Source organism: Mytilus galloprovincialis, chromosome 2, assembly GCF_965363235.1.
Source record: "Mytilus galloprovincialis chromosome 2, xbMytGall1.hap1.1, whole genome shotgun sequence".
Classification (NCBI taxonomy): domain Eukaryota; kingdom Metazoa; phylum Mollusca; class Bivalvia; order Mytilida; family Mytilidae; genus Mytilus; species Mytilus galloprovincialis.
Genome location: NC_134839.1, coordinates 82,191,604 through 82,210,102, shown reverse-complemented (window position 1 = coordinate 82,210,102; position 18,499 = coordinate 82,191,604). Strand labels below are relative to the sequence as shown.

Here is an 18,499-nt window from a genome sequence, read left to right as displayed (position 1 = left end):
GAATATCCTAGGTCAATGGCCTTTGTTTAAATTCGGTCTCATGTTTTTTTTTTTCTTTCGATTTTTTTACATTATTATCTCAGGGCTGTCTAAATCATATCATACAATGTAACTTTAATTTGTTCATTATAAAAGGCCGTACAGCGACATTTGTTTATTTTCGAACTTCTTTGTCCGTCGATGTTTTTTGGATAGTTGTCTCATAGTTGCCCATGGTATATACCATAAGCTTTTATATACCATATATCTTTATTATCCTGTTTAAAAGCCATGAGTAACAGATCTTTATAATTGAAAGGGAAGTAACATTTTACATACCTTCAAATTATCAACAGCTGGTATGTCTACTTTTGCTTGTAACCATTTTTCGCCCTGATCACCCGATCGGGTAAACAATAACGTTTCATTTCCAGTATTATCTGTCATTGTAATCCGTAATGTCCCCATATTTAATGGATAATAACTGCGCATGTGATACCAGAAAGACAAACATCGCTCGACCTCTATCAAGCAAAAAAGTCGAAAAGTTCATTGAGAGTAATATTGATGCGAATGAATAAAATGTAAACTCTATCCTATCTGATTAATTCCAAGAGTCTTGGAAATATAATACATACACATCCAGGTATTTGTTGAATTTCATTTTATTAGACAAATTATGTCAAATAGACTCGTCATGTATTACCGGATTGAAATTTTATACGACAAACATGCGATTCGTCTTTAAACGACTCATCATTGAAACTACATTCAATAAAAGTTATAAAGGCCTAATAAGTACAAAGTTGAAGAGTATTTAGGACATAAGTAACAATATGTATTCTCTTTTGATTATATAACCACCATCACAAAATACAAGGTTTAAATTCCTTGTTAGTTTTTGAATTGCAACAAGATTTACCTGAATACCTGAAGTCTGTCCAAACTAACTCTTAACGCATCGAATACTGTAGTATGTAATTTCACATGTTTCATCATCAAAAATAAAATAATTACAAAAAAACAAACTCTTAACGCATGTTTTGATATTTCAAATGGGGATAAGTTCATCACAATTTAAAGGTGCTCTATGGATCTTGGATTGTACAATCGCAGTACAAAATCAGTCTAGTTTTTTGCCCCAATCTGCAAATCTGGAGACAGATTTGCAATGTAATGGTGAGACTGCTTATCAATTTAAAGAAAACTTGGTTATTTATTGCAGTATGCAAAATATTTAAGCAAATATCATTTAACTCTTTTGGTTTTAAAAATAATTTTTTCAAAAAGCCATTTAAGGGGAGATAAATCTTTAATTAAAAAAAAATAAACTGGTCTATTAGGAATTTTTTTTATTTTTACTTATAGCAAGACAAGTCTTCGGTGATATCATTTTGTCTTTTTATTTTCTTAGAACATATAATACAACCTATCTTCTTACAATTTATTTCAAAATTCTATCTCCAAATATATTTTTTATACACATAAATGTATTTTTTCATGAACAATCTAACCAGATTTAGGCAATTTTTTACGACTCATAGCCTAAAAAATAGCACGGTAACACATTCCCTTATTACATTTTTGAAAAAAACCTTAGTAAAATCTTCAATTTGACAAATTATAAGAAAATATTGTCTAAAAAATTATATACTTATGATCAATCTTAATCTTATTTTAAGACAGATAACAACGTCTATAAAAGGATCACCAGAGAAATCCTTAGATTTTAGATTATAAGGGATTGTTATAAAACTTTTTAATATTGTCCGTTAATAAATTTTAAGATTATAAAGGAACTTAGTTTTTTTTATACATTAGCTTTCATAAAATTCATGAAATTTATTATGTTTCGTTTTTATTTTAGTCAATATCATCTATTTGAATTTTCTTCGTTTTTCTTTGACTTGGGTTTCTACAAGTATTCTACCTGTCAACTAACAATCAAGCAAAAGAAGAAAGTATTAAAAGAGCTCTCACTTGGAAAAGATATTTCAGTAGACATAACTGCATCATCACCCGTTGACCTTTGACTTGATTTCTTTGTATATAAATATACAAATCCTTCTTTTGCACCACCTGGACCAGCAACACCCTCAAATCCACTAATTTCATAAAACGTCGCTTTACCCTGAAGAAAAGTAGAAATATTTATAGACTAGGGAACAACCGTCCTCGTGAATGGAATACAACTGTGTTCAACATAGTGAACCCGAACTGCACGTTTCACTAAATTACTCGAAATGTTTCATAAAGGCAGGTACCTATAAGTAAAATGCGAGATCTTTAATAGTGCATAAAATGCAACAAAACTTATTTTCCAAAACAAACAAAAAAACATTCAAAGAGTGAGCGAATAGTAAATTGTCAATGAACCATGCAGTCGACTACAAAATGGACAAGAGCTTCGATGTTGACTGTGTAACTAACTACTAAATACTTGCTCAACATGTATAAAAGATTGCAAGATATTTAATAGGCCTCACGTGACTAGTAATAGCTCCGACCATTAATATGACCTTCGTTGGAAATCAATTGCGCATGAACTTATAATTATAAGTGTATGTAGCGTCACATGAAAAAGTGAACATAGGTAGCAGTAAGGTTAAAGTGAGCAAAACCTCGTTCTTATAAAGGAAACACTATGGTTTACATTCTTTTCAATGATATAAGATTTGACAAAATATAGGAACAATAGCATAGGCAGAACATTGATTCCATGCACGTGTAATTTTATCGGGATCTATATTTCATAACGGAGAAACATGTTCAACGCTTTTTGGAGTTCATGTCGATTGTAAATTAGGTAGCGAACCATCGCAACATTCGGAGGATTTGTTGATATCTTCCTTGTTGATGGTGATTTTTAAAACTTTTGGTTAACTTTTAAGAATGTTATAAATTGCGAATCAATTTTGTTGAACGTGTATTCGGCAGCTAATACCACTTTAAAACTGGTTTAATGTACTTTAATTAAAAAATAAAAGTAATTCAAAAATTAATCAAATAATCAAACCACATAAGTCTTAGGTTTAAATTAGATAGATGCAAGAAAATGGTACACAACCTTATCAAGTTAGTGGTCAACCTTTTTTAACTGATCTTTGCAAGTCTTATTTTAATGTTTTTTCAATTTATTACATATGACTGGTCTCAATAAGGCAATATGGGTCTGGTTTTTACCCGTTTAAAAATTTTTGACTGCACAAAGTCACGGTCTTTAAACCATGTGCTGTTCGCTGTTCTTTGTTTTTATTTGTACTTCTATTTCTATCGAGGGTATCGGTAGTTAGCTGCTGGTGTGTTCTGTTGTAACATCTGCTAATTTTACAATGTTAAGCTATCATACGTTAAACGTATTGTCTATCTTAATTGGGGATTGATGGATGTAATGTCCGATTGATTTTTAAACTTCAAAGGTTTTAATCGTAAAGATGAACAACATTCATAAAATAAAAACCTGATATGTTTACTCACTGATTTTTTCTCCCAGTTAAACTTGTCATCAGAGGATTGAACAAACATACATATATGATCGATCTCTGCAGTACACTCGAATATTGAATACACTGTAAAATAAAATAAAAAAATATATATGTAGACCGAAAGATGTAATATGTTTTAGAATATGACATAATTATAAATTGTTTTAAAACCATGCAGCTGTAGCATTATATATGTTGTGTTCAAGTTTTAATGTTTTACAAATTATAATTTGTGCAAATATTTTTTACAAGTAATCAGTGGTATATGAACTGTGTAACACAAATAGTTACAGCAAGCATTCAGTCTTCTGTTTTGCATATTTCTGTCATTTCTGGCTTGGTCCTTATAGCCACTTAAACAAAGCAAACTGCTCGTCTTTGTACCTGATCCATGTCGTGTATGATAATTTAGAAAACCATGCCGAGGAAGAATATTCTAGAGGTTGTCTTACAAATTAATATGAAGTTAACTTTTGTTGTTGGAATACATTACTCATGTTTATATGGAAGAAGCAAAGTGTTTTGAAGATTGTCTTGTTGATGTGGTTTGTCACGATGAGGTTTTCACTGATGGTGAGCCCAATATATTTTCAAATTCCTTCCTTTAATTCGTGATTTTGACAACACCGGAAGATACATCAATTGACGTACATAACTGATGCCACGTGTGAATCAGGATGTGCTTAGTCCTCCACAAAAGACATCTAAAATCATACCCAGTTTTGGGTGATTTCGTATTGCTGATTTTTCTATTTTGTGTCTTGTTTGCTTGTCTTTTTTTTCGTCATCTTTCGTTTTATTTTGCCTAATTACTACCAGTTACTTGTCTTAAGAGACTTCAATATATAAGTATCTTCTGCATTTTTGTCATATAACTCATAGGGTTGAAGGGAAATGCATCAAGCGTTTCGGATATACAAAATTAATAGTATTTCTATTGTTCGCCTCTTTTGTGGTTAACAAATGCATTGGGAGATATATTATACACATTTTCTTACAGTGTTAATCTCCTTTTCACGAATGTGACCTAACAAATTAAACTATTTACCGGCTTTGTAATAACATAAGCAACACGACGTGGACAGGATCTGCTTACCCTTTCCGGAACACCATCCAAGTTTTTGGTGGGGTTCGTGTTGTTGTACTCCTATGTGAGATATTTTCTTCACGTATCTTAGTCAATATGATGAAATTTAATTCGACTGTCGTACAAATGAGATGTTTAGCGCTTTCAAACCGGGTTCAATCCACCATTTTCTTCATTTGAGAATGCCTGAACTAAGTCAAGCATATGACAGTTCTGTCCATTCGTTTGATGTGTTTTATCAATTAATTTTGCCATTTGATTAGGAACTTTCCGTTTTGAATTTTTTTCGGAGTTCAATATTTTGTGATTTGACTTTTTATCTAATTTTATCGTCCATATATTAACAATAAAATAAAATATCATTTACTAAATCATAAGTATATAATCTAATTACAATGTAACTGCAACATTTAAAAAAAGTTACATCTCATGGAATAATATAACGGTTTGTGTTTTACTTCGTAGAAAAGGGGGGTTCGTATAAGATATAAACGCTTTCAAGATAACAAAAATGTCATAATATATTATATGGGAAATATAGTATTTGTCTGGAAATCAAATAATTGCAGTGATACGATATCATGTTTATAATGACTTTGTATAAAATACAATGGTATGTTTATTTCAAACCTGAAGGTACGTCGCAGTTAGTTCCAATAAATCCCTGGGTGCATGTACAGGTATAGCTGTTTGAATTCATTGGACTGTAACACGAGCCATGAACACACGGATTCTTCTCACATCCTATAAATAATAATAACATTTATAAATATCTTTGATTATTGTAATGAGTGTTAAAAAACCTGACTGCTAGATATTCACTTTCAAAAATTGGAACCTTGTTAGATTATCATGCCATCAGAAATTAAACCATGAATATTTATCGTTGTATATCTTATTGTTGACCAAAACACCGACTGTAAAAATAAAAAACCACACATACAAATCATTTTTAACATACACTGGACTATTCGCACGGAATGCAGTAGTGTTTGCCATTTCATTTATAATCCAATGTAACATGCGTCAACCAATTTGAAATGAAATATATAAAATCAGCATACTTATATTGTACATGCGATAAGCTACTATAAAAGTTAACCTGAGACTTTCCAAAAGGTAGCTGACACACGCATCGTTATATATATAATAGAAATCGATGGGACTGTCGTATAAGTGAGATGTTTACTGCTATAAGACCAGATTCAGTCCACCATTTTCTACATTTAAGAATACCTGTACCAGGTCAGGAATAGGACAGATGTTGTCCTTTTGATGTGTTTTGTCGTTTAGGTTTGCCATTAGCGATTTTCCGTTTTGAATTTTTCTCGGAGTTCAGTATTTTAGTTTTTGTTATTTTACTTTTTGCTAGAGTTTACGGATGCGGATATTTTAAGCGTATTGCGATTATCAGATTCGCATACATCTGATCTTTTTAGAGAAAATGGTGAGTTAAACCGGCTTCATAAATACATATTAATTGGATTAGATGTGTTAAGAAAGAGATACACCTGCCATGAAGATGATAGACATCATTACCGCGATACACAATTTTTAGTGTAAAGTTTATCAAATCACAAATGCTTAAAAGCTTAGTGAACCTTTGGATCATGCCTTTAATGATTACACTAACAATTTGCATTGTAACATTGTTTATTTCTTATATATAATAAGTACTTTTCGAATATTATTTCATAGAAATTAATGTAAATGTATCATTTTATATTCCTGCGCGTTATAGATTTATTTTCACTCCGGTTGTAAATATATTCAGCAAATTTGTTTTAGCAAGATATATATTAGTTTAGCTTCGCTAGATTGGGGGGTTATTTTAAACATGACTTTAACCTATCAGATTTCAAGATTCTTGCTTTATGAGAACATCGTTTAGAAATAAATCGTTAATAATTTAGCGCTGATTGAATCGGAATATACTGCTTTTTCTTTATTCTCCCTTTTTTTTATGTCTGTCTCATTTTGTAAAAGATGAACTAAACATTTTCATTACACTTTCCAACAACTAATAATGTCGATGTAATTAAAATGAGCTTTTACTAAACATGTATGTATTTCTTCAAACCTCTTGACTAATACTATACGGTTCGACATAAATTTAAGATTGGTACCAGCACCTTGACTTAAATTAATTTGGCTCGTTTAATTGTCATGAAATTTGTGAAAAAATATAAGAATTTCAAAAAGCTTGAAACAATCACTTTCTCAGGAAAACAATGGTTGATACATATCAGTTTGACATACACAAATTTTTATCATTGAGAAGCTTGATATTTCCTTAACAATACAACGTGATCAAAAACGTAGCTGATTTTACAGAGTTATCTCCCTGTAGTGGTAGGTACAAATCTTAAATCTTAATTTATTTGAAGTCTGTTCTGCATGTTGGGTATATACCGCCAAATGAGAAGTTATTCCCAAAAAGAGTGACAACCATTCACCTGATTTATCATTCAGCAGTTTATTTTTTTTTCTTAAAATGCCACATCTTCATGTGAAATGCAGCAAACTTACCAAAAGACGAATAGACATATCCGTACAGTGACCTATAGTTGTTAATGTCTGTGTCATTTTGGTCTCTTGTGGACAGTTGTCGCATTGGCAATCATACAACATCTTTCTTTGTTTTATATATCTTGATTTACTAAGAAGTTTCAAGCCTATACAAACTTCAAAATTAAAAATTGACTGTTTTCAAAGATGCTAAGCCTTACTTTACAAAACAAAATTTTCATTATCATTTTGAGAATAGTTCCTCGTTTAGCAGGTTTTCACCTACCTGTTTAGTTCATACCTTTACACAATACTAGAAAAAATAATACATCATGCATACTGGCTGTGGCTTTTAGATAATCTTATTATACTATAATACGCATATACAAAAAAATAATTTTTTAAACAACATCATATAAAGACACGAATTGCATTCTTTAAAATAATAAACAACTTGACAGCAGCTACAAAAACATTACACGAATACTAATATTTATATACTTTTAACCGACCTGTTCCAATTAATTCTAATGTAATATTGAAACCACGGGAGGCAGCCTTATCACTTCCTACAAAGCTGTTAAATTTTATGATCATTGTATTCATTTCTCCGTCGGAAGATGTATCCCAGACTTCATGGTCCGTAGTACCGCATCGCCTAAAAAAAAACACTGTTTTCAGCACAATAAATTTAGAAATTGTAGTATCAGACGTTAAACAAATAATTTTAAAACTGTCAGGCAATTATTACAGCAGTAGTTTATATACCTGCAATGATCATAAAAGTTGGAAGGTCAAAACGAAGGTTAATACATAATTTTTCACGTGTATAACATTCTAAACGATAGGTATTTGACTGTGACTGTATTATGCCTCTTTGTAAGATTCTCTTTGAAAATGTGTAAGTTTGAATATCTTTTTAATTTCACTTTTAATTCAACTATATAAACAATTTTCTTATATGATTTTGTTTCATGCATATATATTACACAACTTACTCTGGACCTTTGTTGGCAAGAAGGCCATAAACCATTTCTATCCAATGATAACAAGCATTGTTGTTATTGCTTATATCCATATCGGTAACAGTTGCTCTTATATGGTTGCCAGGATCACCCTGTAAAATTATTAAGACTTTAAATAAATCATAAACGAAATTATTTGGATTATACTGTGCCTAACTTAACGTTTACATAGGTATAATTAGGTATAATTAGGAAGCAGTAATATGATTGTCAATAAGAAAACTATCCATCCAAGTCACAATGTATAAAAAAATTTAAAAAAAATATTGGTCAAAGTTCGACCTTCAACATGAAGCCTTGTCCAAACACCAAACAGTCGAAAACCTGGCATTTATAATTTACATAATATAATAGTTGCAATATCTTTTTTTTTTAAAAGAACCTCTGAAACCGACTTTAACAGTAGATACAATTTATTGATCAAAGGTTATAATCAAGGGAAACAAATATCGCTGTGAAATCTTTACAACTACCTCTCTTAACAGATATTCAATACAATATCCAAATATAAACACAATACTTACCACTGCCTATAAAATATATCATTACAAGATTGAAGTGCTTTAACTATACCTACCTGTATGAACCATTTACAATTCAAACCGGTGTTATAATTCGATGGGTAATTTGGTGAAGTAAGGAAATGTGTTTCACCGCCTGCGATATTAATAGTACCTCCACAATTGGCTGAAATTAGTATCAGTATATTCATTATTTCATTTCAATAATTCACAATTACCGCCGTTTCTATCATAAACAACAACATTTTCCAAATCATTTAATGATTCATCTTTAATGTATGCGTCAATTCAATGAATCTTTACTTTCTCAAGTTTGATATTTTCCCTATTGAAAAAAATTTGAATTTTGAAGATTTCATCCCTGCATGGAATCTGATATCTCAATGTTATCAAAACCTTTGTATAAAGTTATTAACTAGCTTGATACCACTGATGATAGACTGTTAGTTCTCGGGTGTATCATCAGCTCACTAGTCAGTGTCTGGTTACTGATATGATATACAATATATATATATGTTTACTAAACCCCCGCTTTGATAAATTACGATTTAATACGAAAATAACAATTCCAAACCCATCAGGCAATACTGACTTAAAACAACTCTGCTATTCGTTTTTTGTCCCTAATTTAGATAGCTTCTAACGTTTCTCCTTATCTGTAAATTCCTTGAATTCAATTATTTGTTTTTGAGTGTTCGAGATGATGATAAATGCAGAAAAGTACTTCTGAAGCAGAAATTATTTGATGTCTTATTTTCACGTAAGTGTAAAAAAAAACTGCATACTAGTAAACATGTTAAAATGTTAAAGAAATATTTTCATGGCATCACGTTACGGTTGTAAACACAGTTTACTGAGTGTCTCATAATTTACATACAACTACTTTGATCAAGTTGTTGACAAACAGTGCCAGTTAAATCTGGAGGACAAGCACATGAACAATTTTGATCAACAAATCCTCCGTGCTGACAGGTAGGTGGTGAGACACACGAATCTAAAACAGTAAAAAAGATAAGCAAATTATTGACATAACTTGAAAAATACACCAACAGACCTCATGGGCCTTTTACAACTGTTTTAAAAAATGGAAAATTAAGAATAATCACGAAAATATCGTTTGAAATTTTAACATGAAAGAATCCTATCTTTTAAGAAGTTATGCCCATAATAAATCGCTAACATTTACAAACAATTATATCACTATAAACACATAACAATTAAGGAATATGTTCGTAAATTTATTTTCCATTGCAGATACACACATATATATATCGTATGAATGTTGCATTGTTGGTTTTTTTTTTTTTGTTGTTCTGTTGTTTTGTTGTTTTCTTCTTATAGTTGATGTGTTTTCTTCGGTTTTAGTTTGTAACCAGGGTTTGTTTTCTCTGAATCGATTTATGACTTTTGAACTGCGGTTTACCACTTTTGCCTTAACTTTGCATAGCTACAAACATTTCGATAAATTTTCTGATCAGTTAGTATTTGGATCATTCAAAATACTTCACTGTAAATATGAATTAAATGAGCTAGATTAAAAAAATCCAATATATTTTTTACTTCTCTACATATCGTATACTTTTAACATGTATAGGATACTTAAATTTTAAAGAGAGATTTTATTGTAAACCACTCATACAAAACATTTAATTAACAATGCCATAGTTTCTATGTTTCTACAATTAAACAGTATTAATGACGATTTTCTTACCAGTACATTTATACGCCGCAGTAACATCAGCAATATCATAGAAACTTAGAGTTGTAGCAGTTCCTGCAAGAAACTCTTGTCTCCAGTCATGAAAGATTGCTGTTTTATCTCCATTTATTGAGAATGACTAAAAAGATGATGATACAAAAATACAAAAATACGCTATTTTTAAAGAAATAAAAGCACAGTCTATTCATTTCAGTACACAACATATTGATACATCTAATACGAAATAAAAATATAAAGGCAGTAAAAATAAATGATAAAAATAATCAACTTATCACCTTTATTTTATGAATAAGAAAGAAAAACAAATTCAAAAGAGCATTTGAAAAGAGTCATGTGAATGCAGTACTTTTAGGCAACAGTAGTCTAAAATGAGAATTGTTACCTCGGCACTGTATTCGTCCCCTGCTATGCATGCAGTATCTGCAATTCGCAACAACCAGTCAAAATGTTATGTTAAATTACATATAAAACTATTATTATGTTTTCTAAAGACTTAAGTTCTTTGTCTCGTTTACTGCTGAGAAGTGGAAAAATTATTGTAAATTGATATCATCACGTTTGTCATAGTTTCTAGTTTGAAGTTGTCCATATAATTTAAACAATTGCTCAAGAAAGGAAGCAAATTCTCCGTTTTCGTTAGTATTTTAAATCTCAAATTTAAACTGATATATGAAATGCCAACACTGACTAGAACGCCAGTTATACATCAAAGTTTTAATATAACTGCCAAAATATCAAAATTGTAGTTGAAAATTTTCCCAGTTTGTCTTGTAATTTCGCCGGAGGATTACATTTAATCATAATATTTGTTAAAGAAACAGCGAATTGAAGATACCTATAATCACGATTTCTTTTGGTTTAATGACATCTTTTACTGTAGAAAAGAATGTTGGGGGAACGTTAAAACAATATTTAATGAGACATCTTGATGACTATATATATATATATATATATCTTTCTATATAAGGATTTATTAGATACTTATTTTGTTTGAATATCACAATGTTAATCGATAAACATTAGCTAAAATATTGATAGGTCATTGAGCTCCTTTTCGATACGATATGACGGGAAAAGGCTTACTCGGACTTTTACCTTATATTTTCATTGGTATTATTTGGGTCTCAAATCAGAGTAAAAGAAAATCAAGCATCTGCTTAAAGATTGTCAAATGACCTTTTATGAACCAATAAGTCTTATGTTAAAAGATAATTAGGTGTTATGTGGCAACATATTTTATCATGTATCGATTAGAAAACACTGAGGAGTCCGAACATTTGACACTTCTTCTAAAACCTAACCTGAGTACATCCTTTAATTTGGCAAATCTAACATAATGTTCTAGGGCGGAAGAAAATAAATGCGGACTTCAATTGTGATAAAAAGAAGTCATGAAAAGCCTACATCAGCCTCCGTTTCAGCCACATAGTGTAATAAAGGTCTGTTAATGCAATATCGGCAACACAAACACAAAGCTATCACAATCAAAAATACCATAATTGTGTTTATGAAATCGGAACAAACGATTTGCTTCACGTAAAGGTTTATTACAAAATTAATAGCTAAATATTTGTATATACATCTGATAATGCATTTGAGGCGGAAACCCAGTTGAAATAGAACAAAAGAATTGTTAAAGGAGGCGAACAATGCTTATTGTAATGTTTACTATAGAAACAATTTTTTTAGAAGTTTATAGCAACAAACAAAATGACAGTTTTCGTTAAATTATGATGTTTTTTCTCATTCAAACACAATTTATATAAGCATTCAATGTATAGTTTGCATAATTAAGCAGAACAATTATATACCAAGTCGACGACATAAGTGTCTATTCAGTTGGGAATCAAAATTATACAGACGGAAAACGTATTAATCGATTTGTTCCTTTATTGTCGTTTCTGCACTTCCATTATGTGACTCAACTTATAGGTAACAGTTGCATCCAAAAGAGAAATAGGAGACCATCTTTATATGTTTAGGCGTGATTGTATTGAATATTTTGTTTTGAAAACGTATAATGCAATAGCATTTAATACATCATCTCGCTTCAGATTCAAGGCTTCGGGCTGGGTTTATAACATCAAACATTCACATTAATAAAAAATGGAATGTATGGGTCAAGTGAAATACCTTTCCAATGAATCACAAACACAGAGTGGGTTTGTTCGAATATTACATTTTTACTAACAGTACTTGACGACAGACTTTCAAGTTGGATCTTTAAAATGCATGTCTTTGAAAAAAAAACATCTTTTTTTGTATGAGATAAGAGTTTATAATCTTCAATCACCGATTTTTTTTAGTCTGCCCTTCCACAAACATATTTAATAAGAATTTTTTGAAATATTAATGATTTTTTTTTCAAATTCCACCTGACAACCGATCAGACAATTGTTTTAAGTTGCCTCAATGCAGATAAGTACAAGTAAATACATTTGTCTTTTGAAATACAATTGTCATATAAGGATCGTAATGATGCTTCGATGTTATATTAAATGGTTTTCATAGCTAAATTGGCAGCGCGTCATCCCTACAATGTCTTCCATTTTTAAGATTGTGAATATGAACTTGCGTAATTGGGATATAACTTTGACAAAGTAGAATTTAATATGATTTATAAATGGAGATGCTTTTTAGAAACAAAGAAACAGACCTCCGAAAAAAAAGCTGATTCTAAATAACACTTACATATATACCATACATTATATTGGATGATGGGTCAAATGGAGTATTATTATATGTTTGGCTTATATAGTAGTTTGATTTAGCGCCTTCTGGAATATTATCCCAAATAACAGTCATATAGCTGTCTCGGTCCTGTCGAGATTGTTCATGCCAAGAACCAATGGCATGCATCATTTCATGAATAATTACTCCATTCTGTAAAAATAATAATATAACATGAAATATCATAGGAAATAAGAACATTATATTATTCATAGTGTCAGAGCTTCTCTTGTTGATTTGTATTTGTATATTTGAATGTTATCAGTTGTTATCTTAATAACAAGAGTTACCGTTTAACAATGGACAGGCTGGGTAAAACAGACTAGATCTCTTCTGACTAGTCTTAACATGTCTGCTTAAACTCATAATGTATATATTGTAACGATTTCGCCCCTTAAACCGAGTGGTAATTTTAAATGAATAAGGAGGCTCGATCGAACATAATTTGCATGGATCCTTTGAGTTGGTATATGGTTGAAATAATAACTAAGTCAGGTATAAAGTTCAGATGCATTTTATATAACATCTATATAATCAAATATTTACAATTGATCATAAAAACATACATTTATATTTATATACAATTGGCCGTAATCATCTTTATTTATAGATCAGGAGGGTTGACTTCAAATTCCCATTTAGGTTGACTTGCTTCCGTAGGTTGATTTGATAGAAGGTTGAACTTTTCAACCTTCTATTTCCAAAAGTATAAAATACTTAAAAAGGGTTGATTTATAAAAAGATATTCATATATCTTATTTCCTAAACCGAAAGTAGATTTCCAGAAAATCTCTTTCATCCTATTTCATCGATAGAAGGTTGACTAAGTGGAACGACAGCTGACGGGACTTTCCCATAGGTCGAAGGTTGACTTTTGCAAAACAAACAATAGCCATGTGCTAGAAGGTTTAAGTTTTCTTAAAACAATTAAAACCTGCGTACCATACTAATGGTTGACTTTGGTTCAGACATTTGGATTAATTTAGGTTGACTAAATTTATATTGCGACTAAAATGTTGACTGCTCTTGCAGACGATGAGAATAAATCTGAAGTTCGTTTCGTCAACCTTCTATTTATAATTTTCCGGTCAAAGGCTCAACCAATCAAAACGTTTGTTATGTTCACAGGCAATCTCGTGTATTAGGCCGCCAATACACAATAAATATGGCTTCTCTAGTAAATAAACTATGGCACTGCTGGGATTTAGATGATTACGGCTAAAATACAAGTTATTACATAAAGAAAATAAGTAGGCTAATAAGGTAACAACATTACCTCATCATTTATAATACAAATACCTGCCAACCAACCGTGAATATTCTGTACAAGGTGACATTCCATCGTAAAAATAGCGATATGAAAAACATAAACAAAACAGCTGACTCGTAAAATTACTACTGTAAACTATGGAAAACACAAGTTCCATTAATTTAATAATACGATCACTAAATCGTAACACAGCCCCCGAACCACTAGGCGTTTGTCCTCAAATGCACAGAAACCATCTATACATGTATTAAATTAATTGGTTGGTTGGCTAAAAACTTGGAAACAAAAATCCAATAAGACAACCCTGTCTTATAATACCAGTTCCTTATTTACACTTTAACTAGTCTATTCACATACCAGTACATGAGTATTGGAAGTTCAACAACAAAATTATGTCAAATAATGACATGTCAAATTAGCACTATCAATAGATATAAAATCCATAATTAACAAAACATTCTACCATATGTGAATAAATAAGCCAATACTGTATAGTAAAACCTGAGAAAAGAAAAGGATAAATTACTTCTCAGTCATAAAGACATCATGGGGCTTTTCTAAGGTAATACTGTAGCTGTATTAGGTATACCTAACCTCACTATGCTTAATAGAGATATTTAAATAACACACATGTATATCATAATATCCACCCCCAATGTTTTTCACATAATCCTATGAACGAAATTGTCTTAATGAAATCCACCCCCCAATGTTCCTTCTCAAAGCAAGCTTAACTGCTGTAAATCCAAAATCTTCTTCTGTACAGCTAGTTCCAGGTGTCGCAACTCATAGTGGTTGCACTCCACCTGTAACTCTCTCAGGCTTCGCACATCTCTAGGCAGCATATCTGAATGGATTTTGGCCTGGTTCCTCAAATAATTCAGGATTAAATGAAAATGTTTTGCATCTCTGTCTAAAAAATAGGTGTGACGTCCATCAAACAAATATGGCTTCACCACGGAATCTTCCTTTATCATCTCTGACAAGAGGGAATCTGGGCAGGACTGTATAGTAATAACAGAAGTCTCAAATCTAGTTCCGCCCACATTTATGAAAAAACGGGATTGCTGGCTCTTGCTCATCTGCTCAAGCTTCAGCTTCTTGACTGGGGTAGGGGTATATATGGCAGCTGCTTGTCGTAAATCAGACGGGGAGAGGATTTCTTGGGTGGGGGAATATGTTTCACAAGGTTGGGTGGATAACGGCAGACATAGGCTGGTGGAGATCAGTGGTATTTCCCATGACGATGAATCTTCAATGGGGGCATCAATAGGAATAGTTATAATAGGGACGTCTACAAATGGCATGACAGGATCCGGACTGGTGTTGCAGGGATCACTTGGCAGAGGAGAAATGGGTTCCACTGCCGAAGTGAATCCCACAATATCATAAAAAAAAACATTCTCTTCAGGATCACATAGTGATACGGCCTCATGTTCCTCCATACTTCCCATGGAGGAGCTTTCCATATCCTTCAGTAGATTTGAAAAAACTTCTTTCTGTTTCTTTACCAACTCCTTCCTGTTCTCCTTTATTTTCTCCTTCTTCTCCTCTTCCTTCCTCTTCTCCTCCTCCTCCTTCTCTTCCTTTCTTCTCTCCTTCTCCTCCTTCTCCTCCTTCTTCTTCTCCTTCTCCTCCTTCTTCTTCTCCTTCTCCCTCTCATTCTCTTTTCCCCTCTTCTCTACTTCTTTTTCTTCCTTCCTTTTCCTCTTCTCCTCCCTCTTTTCCATTCTCTCCTTTTCTTCCTCCGGCGTTCTCTTCTTTTCCTGACCCTTTTTCATCTCCTTCTTTTTCTCTCCTGCCTTTCCATTCCCAAATACCATATTTTCTTCCGTGTACAATTGTCCCAGCACTGTTCTCTGCTTCTTCGTCCCTTGGTCCTGCTCCTTCCTATGTGACCTCTTTTTACTGTCCTTCTGTAATGCCATCTTTCCTTCCCTATCTACCTTCTCCGTAATCATTCTATCTTCCCTCTGTCTCTGGAACTGAAGGAATTGCTCTTCTTCCTCCTTGGTGCAGGTCATTGTGGATCTATTAATGAGTTTTAAAGTTCCTTCACACTTCTTGTGAGCTGCACGGCGACTCACCAAGACTCTGCATTCCTCACATCTCCAGCCAAACCCACTGTGTTGCTCTGTCATGTGCCTCTTACAGATTATTGATTGATCAAATGTGAAATCACTACAGATACCACAAGTATACATGGTGACCTGCAATTATAAAAAGGAACATTTCCTTTAAAAGCTTGCTATTGTAATTTATATATTTTCATAAAATAAATAAATTTAAACTGTACTATATTGGATAGCTATCTGGATTTTAAGGGTTATTACTTCCCCTTATATCCCTAATTAAACCATAATGGAACATTTTCCCCTAAATAGGGCTTCAACCGATCTTGGTGCACCACCTTAGGCTTGGTTTTTGGTCCCTTCTGTATTCTATATATAACATCATTGAGTCTATTTACAACAATATATGGGCCTTCCCAATTATTTTGTAACTTAGGACACAATCCCTTGACACGACGAGGATTATGTAACCACACGGGATCTCCTACATCAAATGTTTGCATCTTAGTTCCAACATCATAATTTCTTTTCATTCTGTCACTTGACAGTTTTAATTTATTTCGTGCAAACTTATGAATTACCTCCAACTTTTGGGATAATTCATAGGCATAAACAGTTTTTAAAGGCAAAGGTGACTTTTCAGTCTCTGGTCTACCCAGAATTAAGTCTACTGGAAGATTAACTTCTCTTCCAAATAACATAGAACATGGAGATGTACCCAAACTCTCATGTTCTGATGACCGATAGGCCAACATCAATAAATAAATATATTCGTCCCAATCTCTCTGGTGTTTGCTTACAAAAGCAGATAACATCGTCTCAATGGTTGAATTTGACTTTTCAACCATACCATCCGATTTTGGTCGGAATGGTGTTGTACGGGTTTTATGGATACCCAAAATAATACACATCTCTTTGAACACATTAGATTCAAAATTAGACCCTTGGTCTGAGTGGATTGAAAGAGGAACCCCAAAAATGGTTACTATTCTTTCCACAAATTTCTTAGCTACTGTCACTGCTTCAGTGTCTGGAATTGGTATAGCTTCCGTCCATTTTGAAAAATAATCCTGAACTACCATCAGATAGCGATTATTATTGACACTTATTGGTAAAGGTCCTAGAATGTCAATAGCCATTCTTTCCCAAGGAGCACCCACAAGATACTGTTTCATCGGGGCCTTAGGTTTTTTACAAGGTGCTTTCTTAGAAGCACAAATATCACATTTGGTACACCAAAATTTAACATCCTGTCTCATTTTATACCAAAAATATCTCTGTTTAATTTTTGATAGAGTCTTTCTTACACCAAGATGACCACCGGTCACTGTGTTATGTACTTGGTTCAACACGAACCTTTTAAAATTAGCTGGAAGAACAATATGTAGATCATAATGTTTTCCATTATAGCTTTCCCACTTTCTATATAAGATTCCATTGACAAGAATTAAAGAATTTAATCTTGACCAATAAAATTTAACTTCAGGACTCATATGGGATACATCTGCCCATATGGGTTTAACTTCATCTATTTTCCATTGGATAATTATACTGATTACATCATCAGATAATTGAGATTCTGAAACATTTTCAAAATTTATCTCTTTAACTGGGTCATCCTTCTCATTTTGACTGCAACTATAATTCTTAGATCTGGTACAAACTCTTACTATTTTAGACTGAACAGGGAGTACATCAGGGTTTTCATCTGGACCCTTACTTCTAAATTCATTATGAATTACATGACTTTTTATTTTGTGGCAAGTTTCGTCACTTGTCATGTTTGGCCAATCTTCATTTTTACAGCTAATACTAGTTGTTGTAACTGATTGTTTGACACTAACATCTTGAACATTTCTGCAAGATTCACGAATAGTGACATTATCATTACATTTTTCAACCGTTAAAACATTTTTATGAGTTGGAACCAATTCATAATTTATTTCTGCTCTAGCACAGTGAGGACATTCTTTGTTATAGCAAGGACGTCTACTTAGGGCGTCTGCATTATTGTGGGACCTTCCAGCTCTGTGCTCAATTTTAAAATCATATGATGCCAGGACCTCGAACCAACGAGCTAACTGACCTTCTGGATTCTTAAA

General features: G+C 32.3%; 2 protein-coding genes across 2 annotated transcripts; both read right to left on the bottom strand.

Annotated features, from left to right (window-relative positions):
- Positions 1 to 285: 285 nt before the first annotated feature.
- LOC143062555 (enteropeptidase-like) lies at positions 286 to 13,031 on the bottom strand. The gene is made up of 10 exons (XM_076234220.1): positions 13,017 to 13,031; positions 10,317 to 10,443; positions 9,483 to 9,599; positions 8,662 to 8,771; positions 8,058 to 8,176; positions 7,572 to 7,717; positions 5,182 to 5,295; positions 3,457 to 3,548; positions 1,960 to 2,110; positions 286 to 503 (listed from the first exon to the last, which is right to left on the bottom strand). Exons 1-10 carry the CDS (start codon positions 13,029 to 13,031, stop codon positions 286 to 288), a joined length of 1,209 nt encoding a protein of 402 aa, XP_076090335.1.
- Positions 13,032 to 13,504: 473 nt separating this feature from the next.
- LOC143064590 (uncharacterized) lies at positions 13,505 to 16,577 on the bottom strand. The gene has a single exon (XM_076237510.1). It carries the CDS (start codon positions 16,527 to 16,529, stop codon positions 15,045 to 15,047), a length of 1,485 nt encoding a protein of 494 aa, XP_076093625.1. The 5' UTR covers positions 16,530 to 16,577; the 3' UTR covers positions 13,505 to 15,044.
- Between the last annotated feature and the right edge of the window lie 1,922 nt (positions 16,578 to 18,499).

Excerpts from the sequence above, each read along its gene's own strand:
- LOC143062555 (XM_076234220.1), bottom strand. Across the intron at positions 7,718-8,057 it reads CTTGCCAACAAAGGTCCAGA|GCGATGCGGTACTACGGACC; the intron begins GTAAGTTGTGTA and ends GTTTTTTTTTAG. Across the intron at positions 504-1,959 it reads TACTGAAATATCTTTTCCAA|AGGTCGAGCGATGTTTGTCT; the intron begins GTGAGAGCTCTT and ends TTTGCTTGATAG.
- LOC143064590 (XM_076237510.1), bottom strand. The coding sequence starts at position 16,529 with ATGTATACTTGTGGTATCTGTAGTGATTTCACATTTGATCAATCAATA.